This window comes from Sus scrofa, chromosome 13, assembly GCF_054392235.1.
Source record: "Sus scrofa isolate SSC_HxYL_T2T_F1_AM1 chromosome 13, Sscrofa_HxYL_maternal_Yorkshire_Landrace_v2.0, whole genome shotgun sequence".
In the NCBI taxonomy this organism is placed as follows: domain Eukaryota; kingdom Metazoa; phylum Chordata; class Mammalia; order Artiodactyla; family Suidae; genus Sus; species Sus scrofa.
The window spans coordinates 42,652,697-42,668,177 of NC_139395.1; the positions used below are offsets into that span (position 1 = coordinate 42,652,697).

At 45.2% G+C, this 15,481-nt stretch overlaps 1 protein-coding gene across 7 annotated transcripts; it reads left to right on the forward strand.

The window, feature by feature from the left end:
• The first annotated feature begins 71 nt into the window (after nt 1-71).
• Nucleotides 72-15,481, forward strand: ZNF35 (zinc finger protein 35). Of its 7 annotated transcripts, XR_014822875.1 has the most exons (6): nt 72-178; nt 3,480-3,791; nt 4,924-5,071; nt 8,407-9,666; nt 10,722-10,777; nt 13,819-15,481. XR_014822875.1 is itself a non-coding variant. In XM_084987986.1 (5 exons), exons 2-4 carry the CDS (start codon nt 3,600-3,602, stop codon nt 9,657-9,659), a joined length of 1,593 nt encoding a protein of 530 aa, XP_084844112.1. In that variant the 5' UTR covers nt 72-178; nt 3,480-3,599; the 3' UTR covers nt 9,660-9,666; nt 10,722-12,556. The 7 variants fall into 7 exon arrangements, 6 of the variants coding, with proteins under 6 accessions (XP_084844112.1, XP_020927400.1, XP_020927401.1 ...); XM_084987986.1 differs by lacking the exon at nt 13,819-15,481 and having other exon boundaries at nt 10,722-12,556; XM_021071741.2 differs by having other exon boundaries at nt 8,407-15,481.

A 15,481-nucleotide genomic window follows, 5' to 3' on the forward strand; every position in this document is an offset into this window, starting at 1 on the left:
AAGAAAGCACCTCCGAGATTCCTAGAGAGGCTGGCCTGGCGACTTGGGGAGCCGGAAGCCCATCCCCAGGCACTTCCTGTCCGGTCATTGTTCTCGCGCCGGTAGGCGCCAGGGTCTTGGTGGCTTGCTTTCTGCTTCAGAACCCGCAAGCTCTGGCGGAGCATCTCCGTAGCGCATGGTGAGCGGGGTTGGCGGAGCCTGGGCGCGAACGTCGAGGGAGCGGGAGGGGCCATCCCAGGGGCCTCCAGCCCCGTCCTCCCCTCGGGAATCCCAGCATTATCTGTCCAGGGGCGGCTCGGCGCCCCGCCACCTCAGAAACCCAACTGTAGTCTACCGGGAGCCTAGCCTGGGGAAGGTTGGACCGGGAGCGCCACAGGGGCCAGGCTTGCCCGGGAAACGGAGCTGCGTAGGTCCTGGAGGTGAGGGAGATGAGTTGCCACGTTTGGAAATAGGGAAAGGACATTGAAAGGAAGCTCTTGATGGGAGACTGCTGTTTAGTGCTGGAGGCCGATTAGAGTTTGATCAGCTTTCTGATGACAATACTCAGAGTAGGCAGTCTTGCGTATACACATGAAAAGAGTGTTAAGGGCTTTCCTGGTGGAATTCAGCTAGTCATGGAAATAATAATTATCCAGGATTAAGATTCATTGTAGGACTGAAAGTATTGCATTACTGGAGAAACGCAGTGTATTATACAATTAGTTGCCAGTAAGCCAGTGTAGGGTAAAGTGTATAATAACTTCAGTAGTAGCAAAAAGGAAGTTAAAATTTATTACTTTTTTCCTAGTAAGATATTTAAAGGGGACTAGGAAGATTTCAACTTCTGTATAATCAACTAAAATGGTAAGATTATTTTAGTCACAAATTAAAAAAAAAATCTGTTGACTTGGAAGTGATACAGGGGTACTGTTAAGTTGGTGGTGGAATGATTTGGTGCAGCCTTTTTAGAAAGCAATTTGGCAATACATGTCACTCATAAAATCCTTCAACCAGGGGTTCCTGTTGTGGCTCAGCAGTAATGAACCCGACTAGTATCCATGAGGATGCAGATTCATCCCTGGCCCTGGTTAGTGGGTTAGGGATCCTGCGTTGCCATAAAATGTGATGTAGGTTGCAGACGCTGCTCAGGATCTGGCATTGCTGTGGTGTAGGCCAGCAGCTGAAGCTTCAATTTGATCCCTTGCCTAGGAACTTCCATATGCCACTAATGCAGCCATAAGAAGACAAAAAAAAAAAAAAAAATCCTTCAACTAGTAATCCCTCTATTCTGAAGAAATAATTCAGCATCAGAAAAAAGCTATTTGCATGTGAAAAAAACCTTAACATTAATTGTTATTAAGAAAATAAACTGGATGAGTTCCCTTTCGGCATGCTATGATCTTGCTTTGTCACTACAGTGGCCTGGGTGGCTGCTCTGGGGCAAGTTAGTTGCCTAGCCCAGAAACTTCAGCATGCCGCAGGCACAGCCAAACAAACCAAAGAAAAACTGGAAACAAAACTACTTTTACTAAAACAATAGTTAATAAATAGGGGCTGGTTAAGTAAATTATAATATAGCTGTGATTTAGAGTACTATGCCAGAGTGAAGTGATTCTGTGCACTTACATTGAAATATCCTATCTTAAAACTGTTGTGAGATTTGAAAATTGAGTTCAAAAAGCAAACAGTGGAGGTCGCTGAACAATGTACGAGTGTGAGCTAACGTATACCTTGGAAAAATGAGCAGTATGGGTCTAGGGGTACATATATACATATGTATGTGGGAATGTAGAGAAAAGACTGATAACTAATTACTGTGTGTGCATGTGCATGTGTGTAGGACACATGTTTAATTCTCTGTGTTTCTGTATTGACCTGTTTTCAATGAGAATGATTGTTAATACCATACATTATTGTGTAGCTGCTAAAAACAATGTGTGGAGTTTCCGTCATGGCTCAGCAGAAACAAATCTGACTAGTATCCATTAGGACACGGTTTCAACCCCTGGCTTCGATCAGTGAGTTAAGGATCCAGTGTTGCCATGAGCTGTGGTGTAGATCACAGACACGGCTCAGCATCTGGCATTGTGGCTGTGGCATAGGCCGGCCACCACAGCTCCAATTTGACCCCTAGCCTGGCAACCTCCAAGTCTCCATGTGCTGAGGGTGTGGCCCTAAACACACACACACACACACACACACACACACACACACACACACACACACAAATGTGTGAAGAATGGCAATATGGAATTTTTTTTTTTAAGTTTTATAATATTTGGTCTCACAGAACATTTGGAAGAAATGGAAAATGTAAAAATCAAAGAAAAAGGAAGTTCCTGGTTCAACTGTAACAAGCCGACTAATATCTACGAGGATGTGTGTTCGGTCCCTGCCCTTGCTCAGTGCATTAAGGATCTAGCGTTGCCATGAGCTGCGGTGTAGGTTGCAGACACAGCTCAGATCCGGCGTTGCTATGGCTATCGTGTAGGCTGGCAGCTGCAGCTCCGATTTAACCCCTAGCTAGGGAACTTCCATAAGCTGCAGGTTCGGCCCTCAAAAAGCAAAAAAAAAAAAAAAAAAAGCAAGAGAAGAAAAAGAAAAAAAAAAAAAATCAAAGAAAAAAAAGAACTATAAAACCACTCCCAACATGTTCGAGTCTAGACTCCCAGTCTTTTTCTTGAGGTTTTTTTTTGGGTTTTTTTTTTTTTTTTTTTTTTTTTTTGGTTTATGCTTATTTTGTGTCCTTGGTGATGAAAAAGAAAAAACCAAAAAAAAAAAAAAACCAGGAGTTCCCGTTGTGTCTCAGTGGGTTACGAACCCAACTAGTATTCATGAGGATGCAGGTTCAATCCCTGCCCTTGCTCATTGGGTTAAGGATCTGGCATCACTGTGAGCTGTGGTGTAGGTCACGGATGCAACTCGGATCCTGAGTTGCTGTGGCATAGACCCTGAAGCTGCAGTTCGACCCCCAGCCTGGGAACTTCCATATGTTGCAGGTGCAGCCCTAAACAGCAAAAACAAAACAAAACAAACAACTTTGTGTTGTAATGTCCCTGCTTAAAAAAAAAAGTGATAATTATGAAATTATGTATCCCTATAGTTTAAAAGTTTGTCATAATTGTCAGTATGGTTGGAGGTTTTCCCTTGAAAGAAATATCTTAAAGTCTTTAACACACAGTGGTTATCTCTTGTGAGATGAATTGGGGTAATTTTTCTTAATATTTTCTGTATTTTTTAAAGTTTCTACAATTAAATTATATTAACTTTATAACCAGGAGGAAAATCAATAAACATTCTACAGTGCTGTTTGTAATGTGATTATTATGGGGATAAATGGCTTGTCTACAGTCCAGCCCCTTCTATCCTATTGAAGAGTAGAGCTGACCCTAAGCTATAGAGCTTCTGCCTATACACTAGTGAAACTGGCCCATGGGCTTGGTGGCATCCAGGCAAACCTCTGCTCTACTGCTAACAGTGTTTTCTGATTTCCTCATTAGATGGTACTCATCCTGGCCTTGGGAAGAAACTCAAGAAGTTTTTGAGACTTAAAGCTTAGATGGGGTTGACTTCTGTTGGGCAACCCCTAGCTGTAGGAATTCCCCTGCTGAGCAGAGAAGATGACTGCAGAATTGAGAGAGGCCATGGCCTTGGCCCCTTGGGGCCCAGTGACAGTGAAAAAGGAGGAGGAAGAGGAAGAAATCTTCATGGGTCAGGCATCCAGCCAGCAAGTGCACTCCGAGAACATCAAAGTCTGGGCTTCTAGGGAGAATCCTCAGACAGGCCTTGATGTATCAGAACAGGAGGAAAAGGTAAAATAATGGTTTGGGAAGAAGGATGGAGGAGGGACCTGAAGATTTCAAGTGATTGCAAAGGGCACTCTGTCCCCCTACTTCCACACCTAGAGTCTTGTTTCCTGGGAGGACTCTGGCCTCTAGTCTTTTGCAATAGAAACATTGTCTTTTGATTGATGTGACATTCATTACTCCCCGTAACCAGTGCTTTTCAAACTGTGCTGCACAGACTTACTTACAAAAAAAAAAAAAAAAAAGCAGGGGGTGGGGTGGGGGGGGCAGCGGTGGAATTTCAGGTTCTGATTCAGGAGGTCTGGGGTGTGGTCTGAGATTCTGCACTTCTTTTTTTTTTTTTTTTTTTTTTTTTGTCTTTTTAGGGCCACACCCGTGGCATATGGAGGTTCCCAGGCTAGGGGTCTAATCAGAACGGTAGTTGCCAGCCTATGCCAGAGCCACAGCAACACGGGATCCAAGCCACGTCTGCAACCTACACCACAGCTCATGGCAACACCAGATCCTTAACCCACTGAGTGAGGCCAGGGGTTGAACCTGCATCCTCATGGTCGCTAGTCAGGTTTGTTAACCAAAGAACCACTACGGGAACTCCAGATTATACACTTCTCACAGCCTCCCTGGTAAGGGTGATTCTGCTGATCTACAGACCATGCTTTGAGTCATGAGGTTTTGTTTTCAAACACACACCTTACCACCTCTAGCCAGATGAGGACTGAGGTTCCTCAGAGCCTCTCTGTAATAATGTGACCAGAACCTTCCCTTTTTGATCATTAAACCTTAGAAAATTCTACTCTGGAAAATCTCCCCCTGTGCTCTCTTGTCTTGTCACTGACAAGTTATATTTGGGTGCTACAGTGGGCAGGAAGGTGAAATCAAAGTAATTGGGAAGAAGGTAGCAGACGTGTTTCTCTGCTGGAGTCACCTTGTTTACAGAAGACTCTGGCTTTCTTTTTTCTTTTTCTTTTTCTTTTTTTTTTTTTTTCTTTTTTTTAGTGTTTGGTGTTTTTCTTTCCTTTTCTTTTCTTTATCATGTGGCCTCTAGGAATAGGTGCTTATGTTCTCATCTTCAGAGCTATTTGTGCCACTTCCCACAGACAATCTCCTTAAAAACCTACCTGTGCCTACTTGTTTCTAGGGTCAAAACATGTTCTGGGACATGGCTTTAGTCCTGAATCCAGCAATGCAGGAGGCATCTGCTGCTTCGACCCAAGGCAACTCCTCATTACCGGGCACTCTGGCCAAAAGCGAGTTACGGGAGACTCATGGGAACGTGACCTATCTAGGTAAGGTTCGACCCCCTAATTCGGAATCTGACCTTTGGGGTTTCTCCAAATCTTTACAGAGACTGGTGGGTTGCTCTCCTAGCTCTAGTGGCAGAGAGCATAGAAAGTGCCAGGGGGATCTGGGTGAGGAATACTGAAATGGCTTATTTTGTACAGTCTCACAGACAAATACAGATGAACTCCACATTTACCTTTTCATCATTTATTGTTTAGCAGGTTTCATGTTTATTCATGAATGTGAACACATATCCTCTTCATATGCTTCATGATTATTATAGGTTGGTGAGCCTGCCAGAGAAGCTAGCTAAGGTAGGAACAGTCCCCTTTTGTGGTGATTTTGAGGAAATGACTTGGGGATGTTCTGTTTTCATAGATCTTTGTGCAAGTTCTAGAGGGTTTTGAGCTGTTGTGTCAGCCATAATGTTCAAAGCTAGGTCTTTGTGGAAGGTACTGATGGCTGGCTGGATAATCACCTAGGTCTCTCTGAGCTGGGACTCAAGATATGTCTGGCTTAATGGTGGAAGCTTGCCTGCGAAGGAGTGACATTTAACTATGGGTCAAGAACATGGTAGCCATGAGTCCTTTGTTGCAGAAACAATCCCTGGATGACTGCCTAGGACCCTCTGCATCTTGCATGCTGTGAATCTGCCTGGTAAAGGGCTATTCTTGAATATTGTGAACCTACTGTCTTCCCTAGCCAATTCCTCAGGCATTTGTAGATCAAGTCACTTTCTCTTTTTTATTTTTTGGCTGCACCCACAGCATGAAAAAGTTCCCAGGCCAGCAATTAAACCCAAGCCACAGCAGTGACAACACCAGATTCTTAACCTATTTAGCCACCAAGGAACTCCCCAAGTCATTTCTTAAACCAGTGTTATGGGGAAGGTTAGGATTGTCACCTTTCACTTTCTTTTTTTTTTTTTTTTGTCTTTTGTTTTTTTAGGGCCGGACCCGCGTCATGTGGAGGTTCCCAGGTTAGGGGTCTAATTGCAGCTGTAGCCACTGGCCTAAGCCACAGCCACAGCAACTCGGGATCCGAGCCACGTCCACGACCTATACCACAGCTCACGGCAACGCCAGATCCTTAACCCATGAGCGAGGCCAGGGATCGAACACACAACCTCATGGTTCCTAGTCAGATTCGTTTCCGCTGCGCCATGACGGGAACTCCTGACCACCTTTCGTTTTCGTGTCTCTTTAGTTCCTCAAACTCTCAGCAGCTTCTGTTCCCCACTTTATGCTTTTTGTTCCATTCCTTCTGAGGCATTCCCCTTTGTGTAGACAGACATAAGGAGTGATGTTACTGACGGCAGGATCATTTTTTCACACCATTAAGGTCCTGAGGCAGTGTAGAGTAGCCAGACTAGTCAAGAGTTTTTTGTTTTTGTTTTTGTTTTTGTTTTTTTGTTTTTGTTTTTTTGTGTGTGTGTCTTTTTTGTCTGTTGTTGTTGCTATTTCTTGGGCCGCTCCCACGGCATATGGAGGTTCCCAGGCTAGGGGTCTAATCAGAGGTGCAGCCACCGGCCTACGCCAGAGCCACAGCAACGTGGGATCCGAGCCGCGTCTACAACCTACACCACAGCTCACGGCAACGCCGGATCATTAACCCACTGAGCAAGGGCAGGGACCGAACCCGCCACCTCATGGTTCCTAGTCGGATTCGTTAACCACTGCGCCACGACGGGAACTCCAAGAGTTTTTAAACTTCAGGATATTTTCGTATTCCCATGATATTTTTAGGCCTCATGGAGAAGGCTATGCCATGTCTCAAACTTAACTCAAAACAGTCAATTTTCTTTGACATAAGGGTTGGCTATTTCCTCAGCACGAGGGGTAAGCCGTTTACTCTGTTCATATCCTTTTTTTTAGTCCCTTCTAGTGCTACCATCTGTCACCATAGCAACTTCCATTTCTTAAGGTTCATCTTTCCTCCTGGCCCCCAGCACTTTGAAGCATAGACCACCAGACAGGCTGAAAATCACTGCAGACACTCACAGAGCCGTCTGTTGATCTCCCTGGCTATTCTCAACAACTGACATAAAGTAACTCAGCTAATCCTCTCCTGGATTTATGAGATAGACCCTGTTACGGTCCCTGTTTTGTTTTATTTTATTTTATTTTATTTTATTTTATATTTTATTTTATTGTCTTTTTGCCTTTTCTAGGGCTGCTTCCCACGGCATATGGAGGTTCCCAGGCTAGGGGTCTAATCGGAGCTGTAGCCACCAGCCTACACCAGAGCCACAACGACACGGGGTCTGAGCCGCGTCTGTGACCTACACCACAGCTCACGGTAACGCTGTATCCTTAACCCACTGAGCAAGGCCAGGCATCGAACCTGCAATCTCATGGTTCCTAGTCGGATTTGTTAACCACTGCACCACAACGGGAACTCTCGGTCCCTGTTTTAGAGATGAGGAAATGAAAGCACAGAGAAGTTACCAGCCCACTGTCCTACAGTTGGTAAGTGGCAGAGCAGGGACTTGAAACCAGGCAGTCTGGTTCCGGAATCCATGTTCTCAACCTCTATGCTTCATAGCCTCTCAGTGTTTTGGGTGGTTTGGGCTGCTGTGGCCCTGCTGACATCCATTGTGGCCCTTTCTGTCCATGTTTGTCCTTCTGTGATATCCAGCATTCTCATTCACAAAAGCCAAAGTTGCCCAGATCTTTGTTCACAGGGAGAGAATCTCCCTAATTAAATGGTGGGTATAAGCAAATCCTCATTAGGTGGCTGAGGTAAGAGGGCAAGCCTGGGGAGAGATGTGTCCTTCTGGACCTGTCTGAATAGTGAGATTAGTTGTCAGGCAGCAGAAGGAGAGCTGTCTGGAGATGAGGTCTCTGGCATGAGCAGGTTAAGGTAGGCAAGTGTGCTGCAAGGCTGTGATTCAGTGGGTTCTGCTCCAGGTGAGGGAAGGGCACAGAAGAAGAGTGATGTGTGAGGGGTTCTTTCTTCTGACAAAGCCGTTTTGCAGAGGCACTGAAATCACATTCTTCCTGACCTATTCTTTTTTAGGGCAGAAAAAGCTGATATTTTTATATATATATATTTTTTTTTTGTCTTTTTGCTATTTCTTGGGCCGCTCCCACGGCATATGGAGGTTCCCAGGCTAGGGGTCTAATCGGAGCTGTAGCCACAGGCCTACGCCAGAGCCACAGCAACGTGGGGTCCGAGCCTCGTCTGCAACCTACACCACAGCTCACGGCAACGCCGGATCGTTAACCCACTGAGCAAGGGCAGGGACCGAACCCGCAACCTCATGGTTCCTAGTTGGATTCGTTAACCACGCGCCATGACGGGAACTCCTGATATTTATATTTTCTGTTTGTTATTTCAGATGCTGAAACCAAGAACCCACAGTTATTGGTTCCAAAAATTGAGATCTGTGATGAAGCAGAAAAGTCCTTCATAATACCAGAGAGAATGGAGAAAGCTGACTCTCAAGGACCTGAGTTAGGAGAAGCCGGTGAAAAAGGGAACATGTTAAAGAGGCAGAGAATAAAGAGGGAAAAGAAAGGTCCCAGACAGGTGACAGTGAAGGACTGTCAGATACCTGATAACTTCAAAGAAGAGGAAGACCAGAAATGTCACACATCTGAAGAACGATACAGCCTTGGTTCTGGCTCTGTTAAAAATCAGAAAAGCCAACCTGGGCAGAAACCTTTTACATGTAGCGTGTGTGGGAAAGGCTTTAGTCAAAGTGCGAACCTTGTAGTGCATCAGCGAATCCACACTGGGGAGAAACCCTTCGAATGTCATGAGTGCGGGAAGGCCTTCATTCAGAGTGCAAACCTTGTTGTGCATCAGCGAATCCACACCGGACAGAAACCCTATGTTTGTTCAAAGTGTGGGAAAGCCTTCACTCAGAGTTCAAATCTGACTGTACATCAAAAAATCCACTCCTTAGAAAAGACCTTCAAGTGCAGTGAATGCGAGAAAGCCTTCAGTTACAGCTCCCAGCTTGCTCGGCACCAGAAGGTCCACATCACAGAGAAATGCTATGAATGTAATGAGTGTGGGAAAACGTTCACTCGGAGCTCAAACCTCATCGTCCACCAGAGGATCCACACGGGGGAAAAGCCCTTTGCTTGTAATGATTGTGGCAAAGCCTTCACTCAGAGTGCAAATCTGATCGTGCACCAGCGAAGTCATACTGGTGAGAAGCCATACGAGTGCAAAGAGTGCGGGAAGGCCTTCAGCTGTTTTTCACACCTTATTGTACACCAGAGAATTCACACAGCAGAGAAGCCTTATGACTGCAGCGAGTGCGGGAAGGCCTTCAGTCAGCTCTCCTGCCTGATCGTGCACCAGAGGATTCACAGCGGGGATCTTCCGTATGTGTGTAACGAGTGTGGGAAGGCCTTCACGTGCAGCTCATACCTGCTTATTCACCAGAGGATCCATAACGGGGAGAAGCCATACACGTGCAACGAGTGCGGCAAGGCCTTCCGGCAAAGGTCAAGCCTCACGGTGCACCAGAGAACCCACACGGGGGAGAAGCCCTATGAATGTGCCAAGTGCGGCGCGGCCTTCATCTCGAACTCGCACCTAATGCGGCATCACAGAACCCATCTGGTGGAGAGCACCTAGAGGCCGAGTAAGACCCCCGGGTGCTCTGCTGTTTTCCCCTCCTTTGTGGGAAAAAAAAAAAATGAGGCCTGCTCTGCCCACTAAAGTAACAGTTTTTAAGAGTGCAGCACAAAACACATGATAAGCATTTCACAGGCAAATTTAAAGAAAATGGAAACGAAGGCCTCCAGGCAAGGATGTTGTTTTTAATGGTGCCCCCAGCAGTCATGTTGTCTGAAGTGCAGTGGCTTTCTTAGAAGTAGGTCATGCAGAGCTCAGTGATAAAGATCTCTTTGGGGGAAAGGTATTTTTCACTAATGTTGTTTAAAGCTCTGGTACGATTTCTTGAGCAATGGCAGATTACTGGTGTAGGCCTGTCTGCTGGATTCCAGAGTTTTGAACCTTGTATTCTAGTATTTGGGGTTAAGCAATGGCTAGTTAAGGAAATCACCTGGGGTAGCAACTCACCAACAACTCACCTATGAATATTTTTAAGCTTTCTATTTCTTGGGTAATTTTTTTTTCAAGTAATTAAAACAAAAACAAAAACAAAAAAAACTACCTTTCTAACCATCTACTGCTCCTAAAATGGATGGAAATAGGACATGGTTGTTTCCCTTATCATCTGAACCTTGTGAACCTTATATGGTAAAGCTCTGGGGACCTCAGAGGATTCTCTTCTCACCGTTTCCCAGCCTGCATGACCAAGCACTTGAGGATTGATAGAGACAGCACATCGGAGTTACAGATGCTGCTGGGCTGTGTTTCTTTGCTAAAATCAACAACCCTTCCAGTACCTGAAGCCCAGTTGGCACTACATTCCATTTGAGTGAGGTGCTGCTAACAGCCCTCTTCCCTGATGGAGGAGTCAGAGAATGAAGCTTCCCCAAGGGCATGCCCACATTGTCTCTGCTCTCATCCTGCTCATGCTCAGCCAGGGTGCTCAGTTTGGTTGTCATTGTTACAATTTTGGATAGACTTTAGACGAAATCATGGAGCCCTTCTAATTCTGAGAGGACCAAAGAGGGAAGTGAGCGGGAGGAGGCAGAGTGGCACTCCTTAGGTCTTAATTTGTTTTTCTAGACGTTCAGAGGTATTGGACTATGACAGCTTTTAGAAGGATGAATCAACTGACTAAGGTAAGATACCTTTGTTACCACTGGGCCTTTACTCCTGGAAAAACAGTTTTGAAAACTATGCAATAGGTAGAGTTATGTAATAATATTGCCTTGTATTTATATTGAACTTGATTTCTTTGTCTGTGTACCTTCATGTGTAGAGTCCTGATACCTCGTGCTTTCACATAGACCATACCTTAACCCTTGTAACATTGAAAAAGGTATTTGCCTCCTTTACCCAAGAGAGGTCATTTAACTCAAGAGCAAGTAACAAGTGGCAGAACCTGTGTTAGGACCCAGGTACTAAATCTAGGTTCCCTTTGCTCTGCCATATTCCTGCTAGATCTCACCACCTGAAACACTACCTGGCTCTGTGGAAGAGCCTGAGAAAGAGGTATATACTCTCATTTTTAGGTGAGGAAGTTGAGGTGACAGATTTTATGGGTGTGCCTTAGGCAGTGTGATGAGCAAGCAGCAAATCTAAGACTGGGGTTTGAATCTCCTGATTTCTCCCTCTGTCTATACTCCCACTCTCATCGTTCAAGAGGATTTATCATAAATGCTGTACCTGGTGATAGCAGCTAGAAGCAACTTTCGTGCATAAGCCCATGCATTTATTGTCTTATTTCCATAAGACTAAATATTAGTTAGTGAGTGTTTTGTAGTTTACAGAGCACTTTGACCTACAGAAGGCATTCACACGAAATTTATTAACTTCTTAATTTTTTTCCCCTTTAATCACGATCTTTTTTCTTTTTCTTGCTGCTCCTCAGCACGTGGAGTTCCTAGGCCAGTGATCAGATCTCAGCCACAATCTCGACCTAAGTTGCAGCTGTGGCAACTCTATATCCTTAACCCACTGTGCCAGGCCGAGGATCAAACCTGCGTCCCAGCACTCCCAAAATTCCACCAGTCCTGTTACACCACAACAGGAACTCCTAACCTCAGCCTTTAATCAGAGCATGTGTGACTTCTTTTCCCAGTTTCACTCTAAATCATATAGACACAAATACAAAAAAGTCGCTAGGTTTCAAAAGTAAGAATGGAAGTTCCTGTTGTGGCTCAGTAGGTTAAGAATCCAGTGAGTATCCATGAGGATTCAGGTTCAATCCTCTGGCCTCACTCAATGGGTTAAAATCCTGCATTGCCATGGCTTTGGTGTAGGCCTACAGCTGCAGCTCCGATTCTACCCTGCCATGGCTTTGGTGTAGGCCTACAGCTGCAGCTCCAATTCTACCCAGAGCCTGTGAACTTCTGTATGCCACAGGTGCAGCCATAAAAGGAAAAACAGAAGAATAAAAAGTGCTACTGCCCTCAAGACCCTAATAGCAACTCTTGCTCTCTCCCTTTCTCGGAGATCCAAAGATAGCACTATGTGTCTCTCCTGAGATTAGGAAAAGTTAGATTTTTTTTTTCTCCCTGCATGCTTAGGAATCTTAGGGGAGGGAGAGCAAGTTTGAAGATTTAGGGTAAATCTCTGACCTTTACCCACCAAGAGGCCAAAAGTGCTTTCCTGAAGGGTACCAACTTGGAGTTCCCATCGTGACACAGCAGAAACGAATCCGACTAGGACCTGTGAGGTTGCAGGTTCAATCCCTGACCTCACTCAGTGGGTTAAGGGTCCGGTGTTGCCGTGAGCTTTGGTGTGGGTTGCAGACACGGCTCAGATCTTGCATTGCTGTAGCTGTGGTGTAGGCAGGTGGCTACAGTTCTGATTAGACCCCTAGCCTGGGAACCTCCATATTGCCAAGGGTACAGCCTTAAAAAGACAAAAATAAATAAATAAAAACTTAAAAGGTATCAACTTGGGTTTGTGGCCATTAAGATTAAACTGTTTGAGCTTCACATTGTGTATTCCTCTTCATAACTGAATACTCAGTCATGGATGATTGCGATCTCCTCGTTCGAGATTTCTATTCATTGGGAGGTCAGAAGAGCTACCCAGGTGATGGCAATATAAAACTAGGTTTGGGGATCACTGACCCAAACTTGCAGCAAAGCAGTGGTTTTTAACCTTGACTCCGTGTTGGAATCATCTAGGGCACTTGACAATTTTTATGTTCCCAGGCCTCAGTATTTTTTAAAACTCTGGAGGGAACTCCAGTGTGCATTCAGTGGCATCCAGAACCCCTACAGTCAAGTAAAAGCTGCAGGCCACCGCTGTCTGTGATCCAAGTTAGTCAGTGAGTGTTTTGTAGTTTACAGAGCACTTTGGGTCTTTCCACTCTGAGAAAGGGAGAGAGCTCTGGTGTGAAGATCTGGATGTGTTCTGTTTCGGCAAAACAGAACACTAACTACATTGGCTTCAATGCCTCTGACAACCCTTGGCTGCTGGATCTCTGTGACCTAACTTATTATATTTGTTTTTTTGTTTTGTTTTGTTTTTTTTTGTCTTTTGCTAGGGCTGCACCCACGGTATATGGAGGTTCCCAGGCTAGGGGTCTAATCAAAGCTGTAGCCGCCGGCCTACACCAGAGCCACAGCAACGTGGGATCCGAGCCGCGTCTGTGACCTACACCATAGCTCACAGCAATGCCTGATCCTTAACCCACTGAGCAAGGCCAGGGATCGAACCCGCAACCCCGTGGTTCCTAGTTGGATTTCTAAACCACTGAGCCACCACGAGACCTCCTATGTTTTTATTTTAAGATACCATGAACTTCATTTAAATGAGCAAACTGAGTTCTTTTTTGTTTTGTTTTGTTTTGTTTGTTTTGTTTTGTCTTTTTGTTTTTTTGCCATTTCTTGGGCCGCTTCCACAGCATATGGAGGTTCCCAAGCTAGGGGTTGAATCGGAGCTGTAGCCACCAGCCTACGCCAGAGCCACAGCAACGTGGGATCCGAGCCGCGTCTGCAACCTACACCACAGCTCACGGCAACGCCGGATCCTTAACCCACTGAGCAAGGCCAGGGATCAACCCCACAACCTCATGGTTCTTAGTCGGATTCGTTAACCACTGAGCCACGCCGGGAACTCCCAAACCGAGTTCTATAACATGCTTTTTTATGTCCCTCATTCAAGAAAATGACTTTTTACATTTCTGCTTGTGTTTTATCTCCAGGTCTGAGTTTCTACAAATCTGCACCCAGGTTTAGAACCCCCAGTCCATACAAATCATGTTATCCTAGTGCTTTACTAGGCAGATCAGGTCCTTCCCCAGATCATAGCAACTCACCCTCCCAGTTCCATTGAGCCCTCAAGCTGCCACCTACCTTTTTGTGTAAGGTTCTGATAGGAAAGGAGTGACTACACCTTGTTGTCAGACTTGGCTTAGGTTTGCCTTTTCCTTGGGGCCATCTGCCTTCTCTCTGGGCTGCTCTTGCTCGAAGTAGATAGGAACTTGGACGCCCCATTTTCTTAAGTTGCTAAGAGCTGTCAGACAAAGAGCCAGGCCTAGCAGTGTGCATTGAGGAGAAAGTGAAAAGGTCTGTTTTTATCCTGGAATGAGATGTGTGTTAAGTGGAGCACAGGAATGCGAAAGGGATGATGAAATCAGGTAAGGGTGCTTTGGGAGCTCAGGAGAGAGATTATTCACACACACACACACACACACACACACACACACACACACACACACACGTGTGCTCAGGAAGCTAGTCATTCCTCTGTGTTCTGCGTCCCCTCCCTTCCCTAGGCAGTTGTTGCTCTCCCACTCCTGTCACTTCTGTCTAGTCTTTCTGGGGTCACAGCCCCTTCAATAATAGGATGGAGGCTGTGGATCCTCTTCGGGAGAAACTCCAGTTACATATTCGGTTTTGTGCTCATTTCTGGAGGCATGTAAGCTCTCTGAGGCAAATCCATGAATCCTTTAGGGCCTCAAGTCCTACCTGGGGGTGCACTACAAAATCGTGACATTTTTTAAAATGAGGTGAGACTATGGAATCGCTAAGGTTGTTGTCCAGATACTTAATCTTTTAAATCTTGCTCCTCCCGGATTCCTTTCCTCAGCAAATGGCAGCATTTCCAGCATCCAGACTGGAAGCCCAGGAAGCATTTCTGGCTTCCGATGATATATTGTGTCAATTACAGAAATATATATTATGCACCCTGTTTGTAGCAAACATGGTGCTAGATCCTTGGGTGCCAAAGCAAACAAAGTCTATCACACCCCTTTTTCATGTCTCGTACAGGAAAAATGTCTGGATCCCTTGCCATGATTTACTAAGATCTTCATGCTCGCTTTACAACCTCATCGCTTTACTTCCCATGCACCTTTTACTGCAGCCCGGAGACACTGCTTGCTCTCTGTGCCTTTGCTCTTGCTGTCCTTGGTGCCTGCAATGCCTCACCACCACACCCCACACAGCCCCTGCCTGCTTTGCCCCACATGTAGTTTCTTTGAGGATTGGCTCAAGCCCATCTCTGGGAAATCTCTGACTGCCCTTTGGCCAAGAAGTATATTTAGAAGTACAGAAGAGCATGATAGGTATCCAGAGATTTACTTTATGCTTTAAAGTGAAGAAGATCCAGTAGTTCTCTTGTGGCACAGTGGGATAAGGATCCAGCATTGTCACTGGAGCAGCTTGTGTCACTGTTCCAGGAACTTCCTGGCCCAGGAACTTCCACATGCTGCAGGTGCAGCCAAAAAATAAATTGAAAAATAAATAAAGTGAAAAACATCTAGATTCAAAGTTGTGTGTATAGTACAGTTCTCATATAATGTTGCTATGTATACTTATACTATTAAAAATATCTAGATAAATTACCTAAAAAATAGAAGAAAA

What these genes read in the sequence shown, in the direction of transcription:
- ZNF35 (XM_021071741.2), top strand. Translation starts at nt 3,600, where the DNA reads ATGACTGCAGAATTGAGAGAGGCCATGGCCTTGGCCCCTTGGGGCCCA. An exon ending in TATCAGAACAGGAGGAAAAG is followed by an intron (nt 3,792 to 4,923) that starts GTAAAATAATGG and finishes ACTTGTTTCTAG; the next exon opens with GGTCAAAACATGTTCTGGGA. An exon ending in TGGGAACGTGACCTATCTAG is followed by an intron (nt 5,072 to 8,406) that starts GTAAGGTTCGAC and finishes TTGTTATTTCAG; the next exon opens with ATGCTGAAACCAAGAACCCA.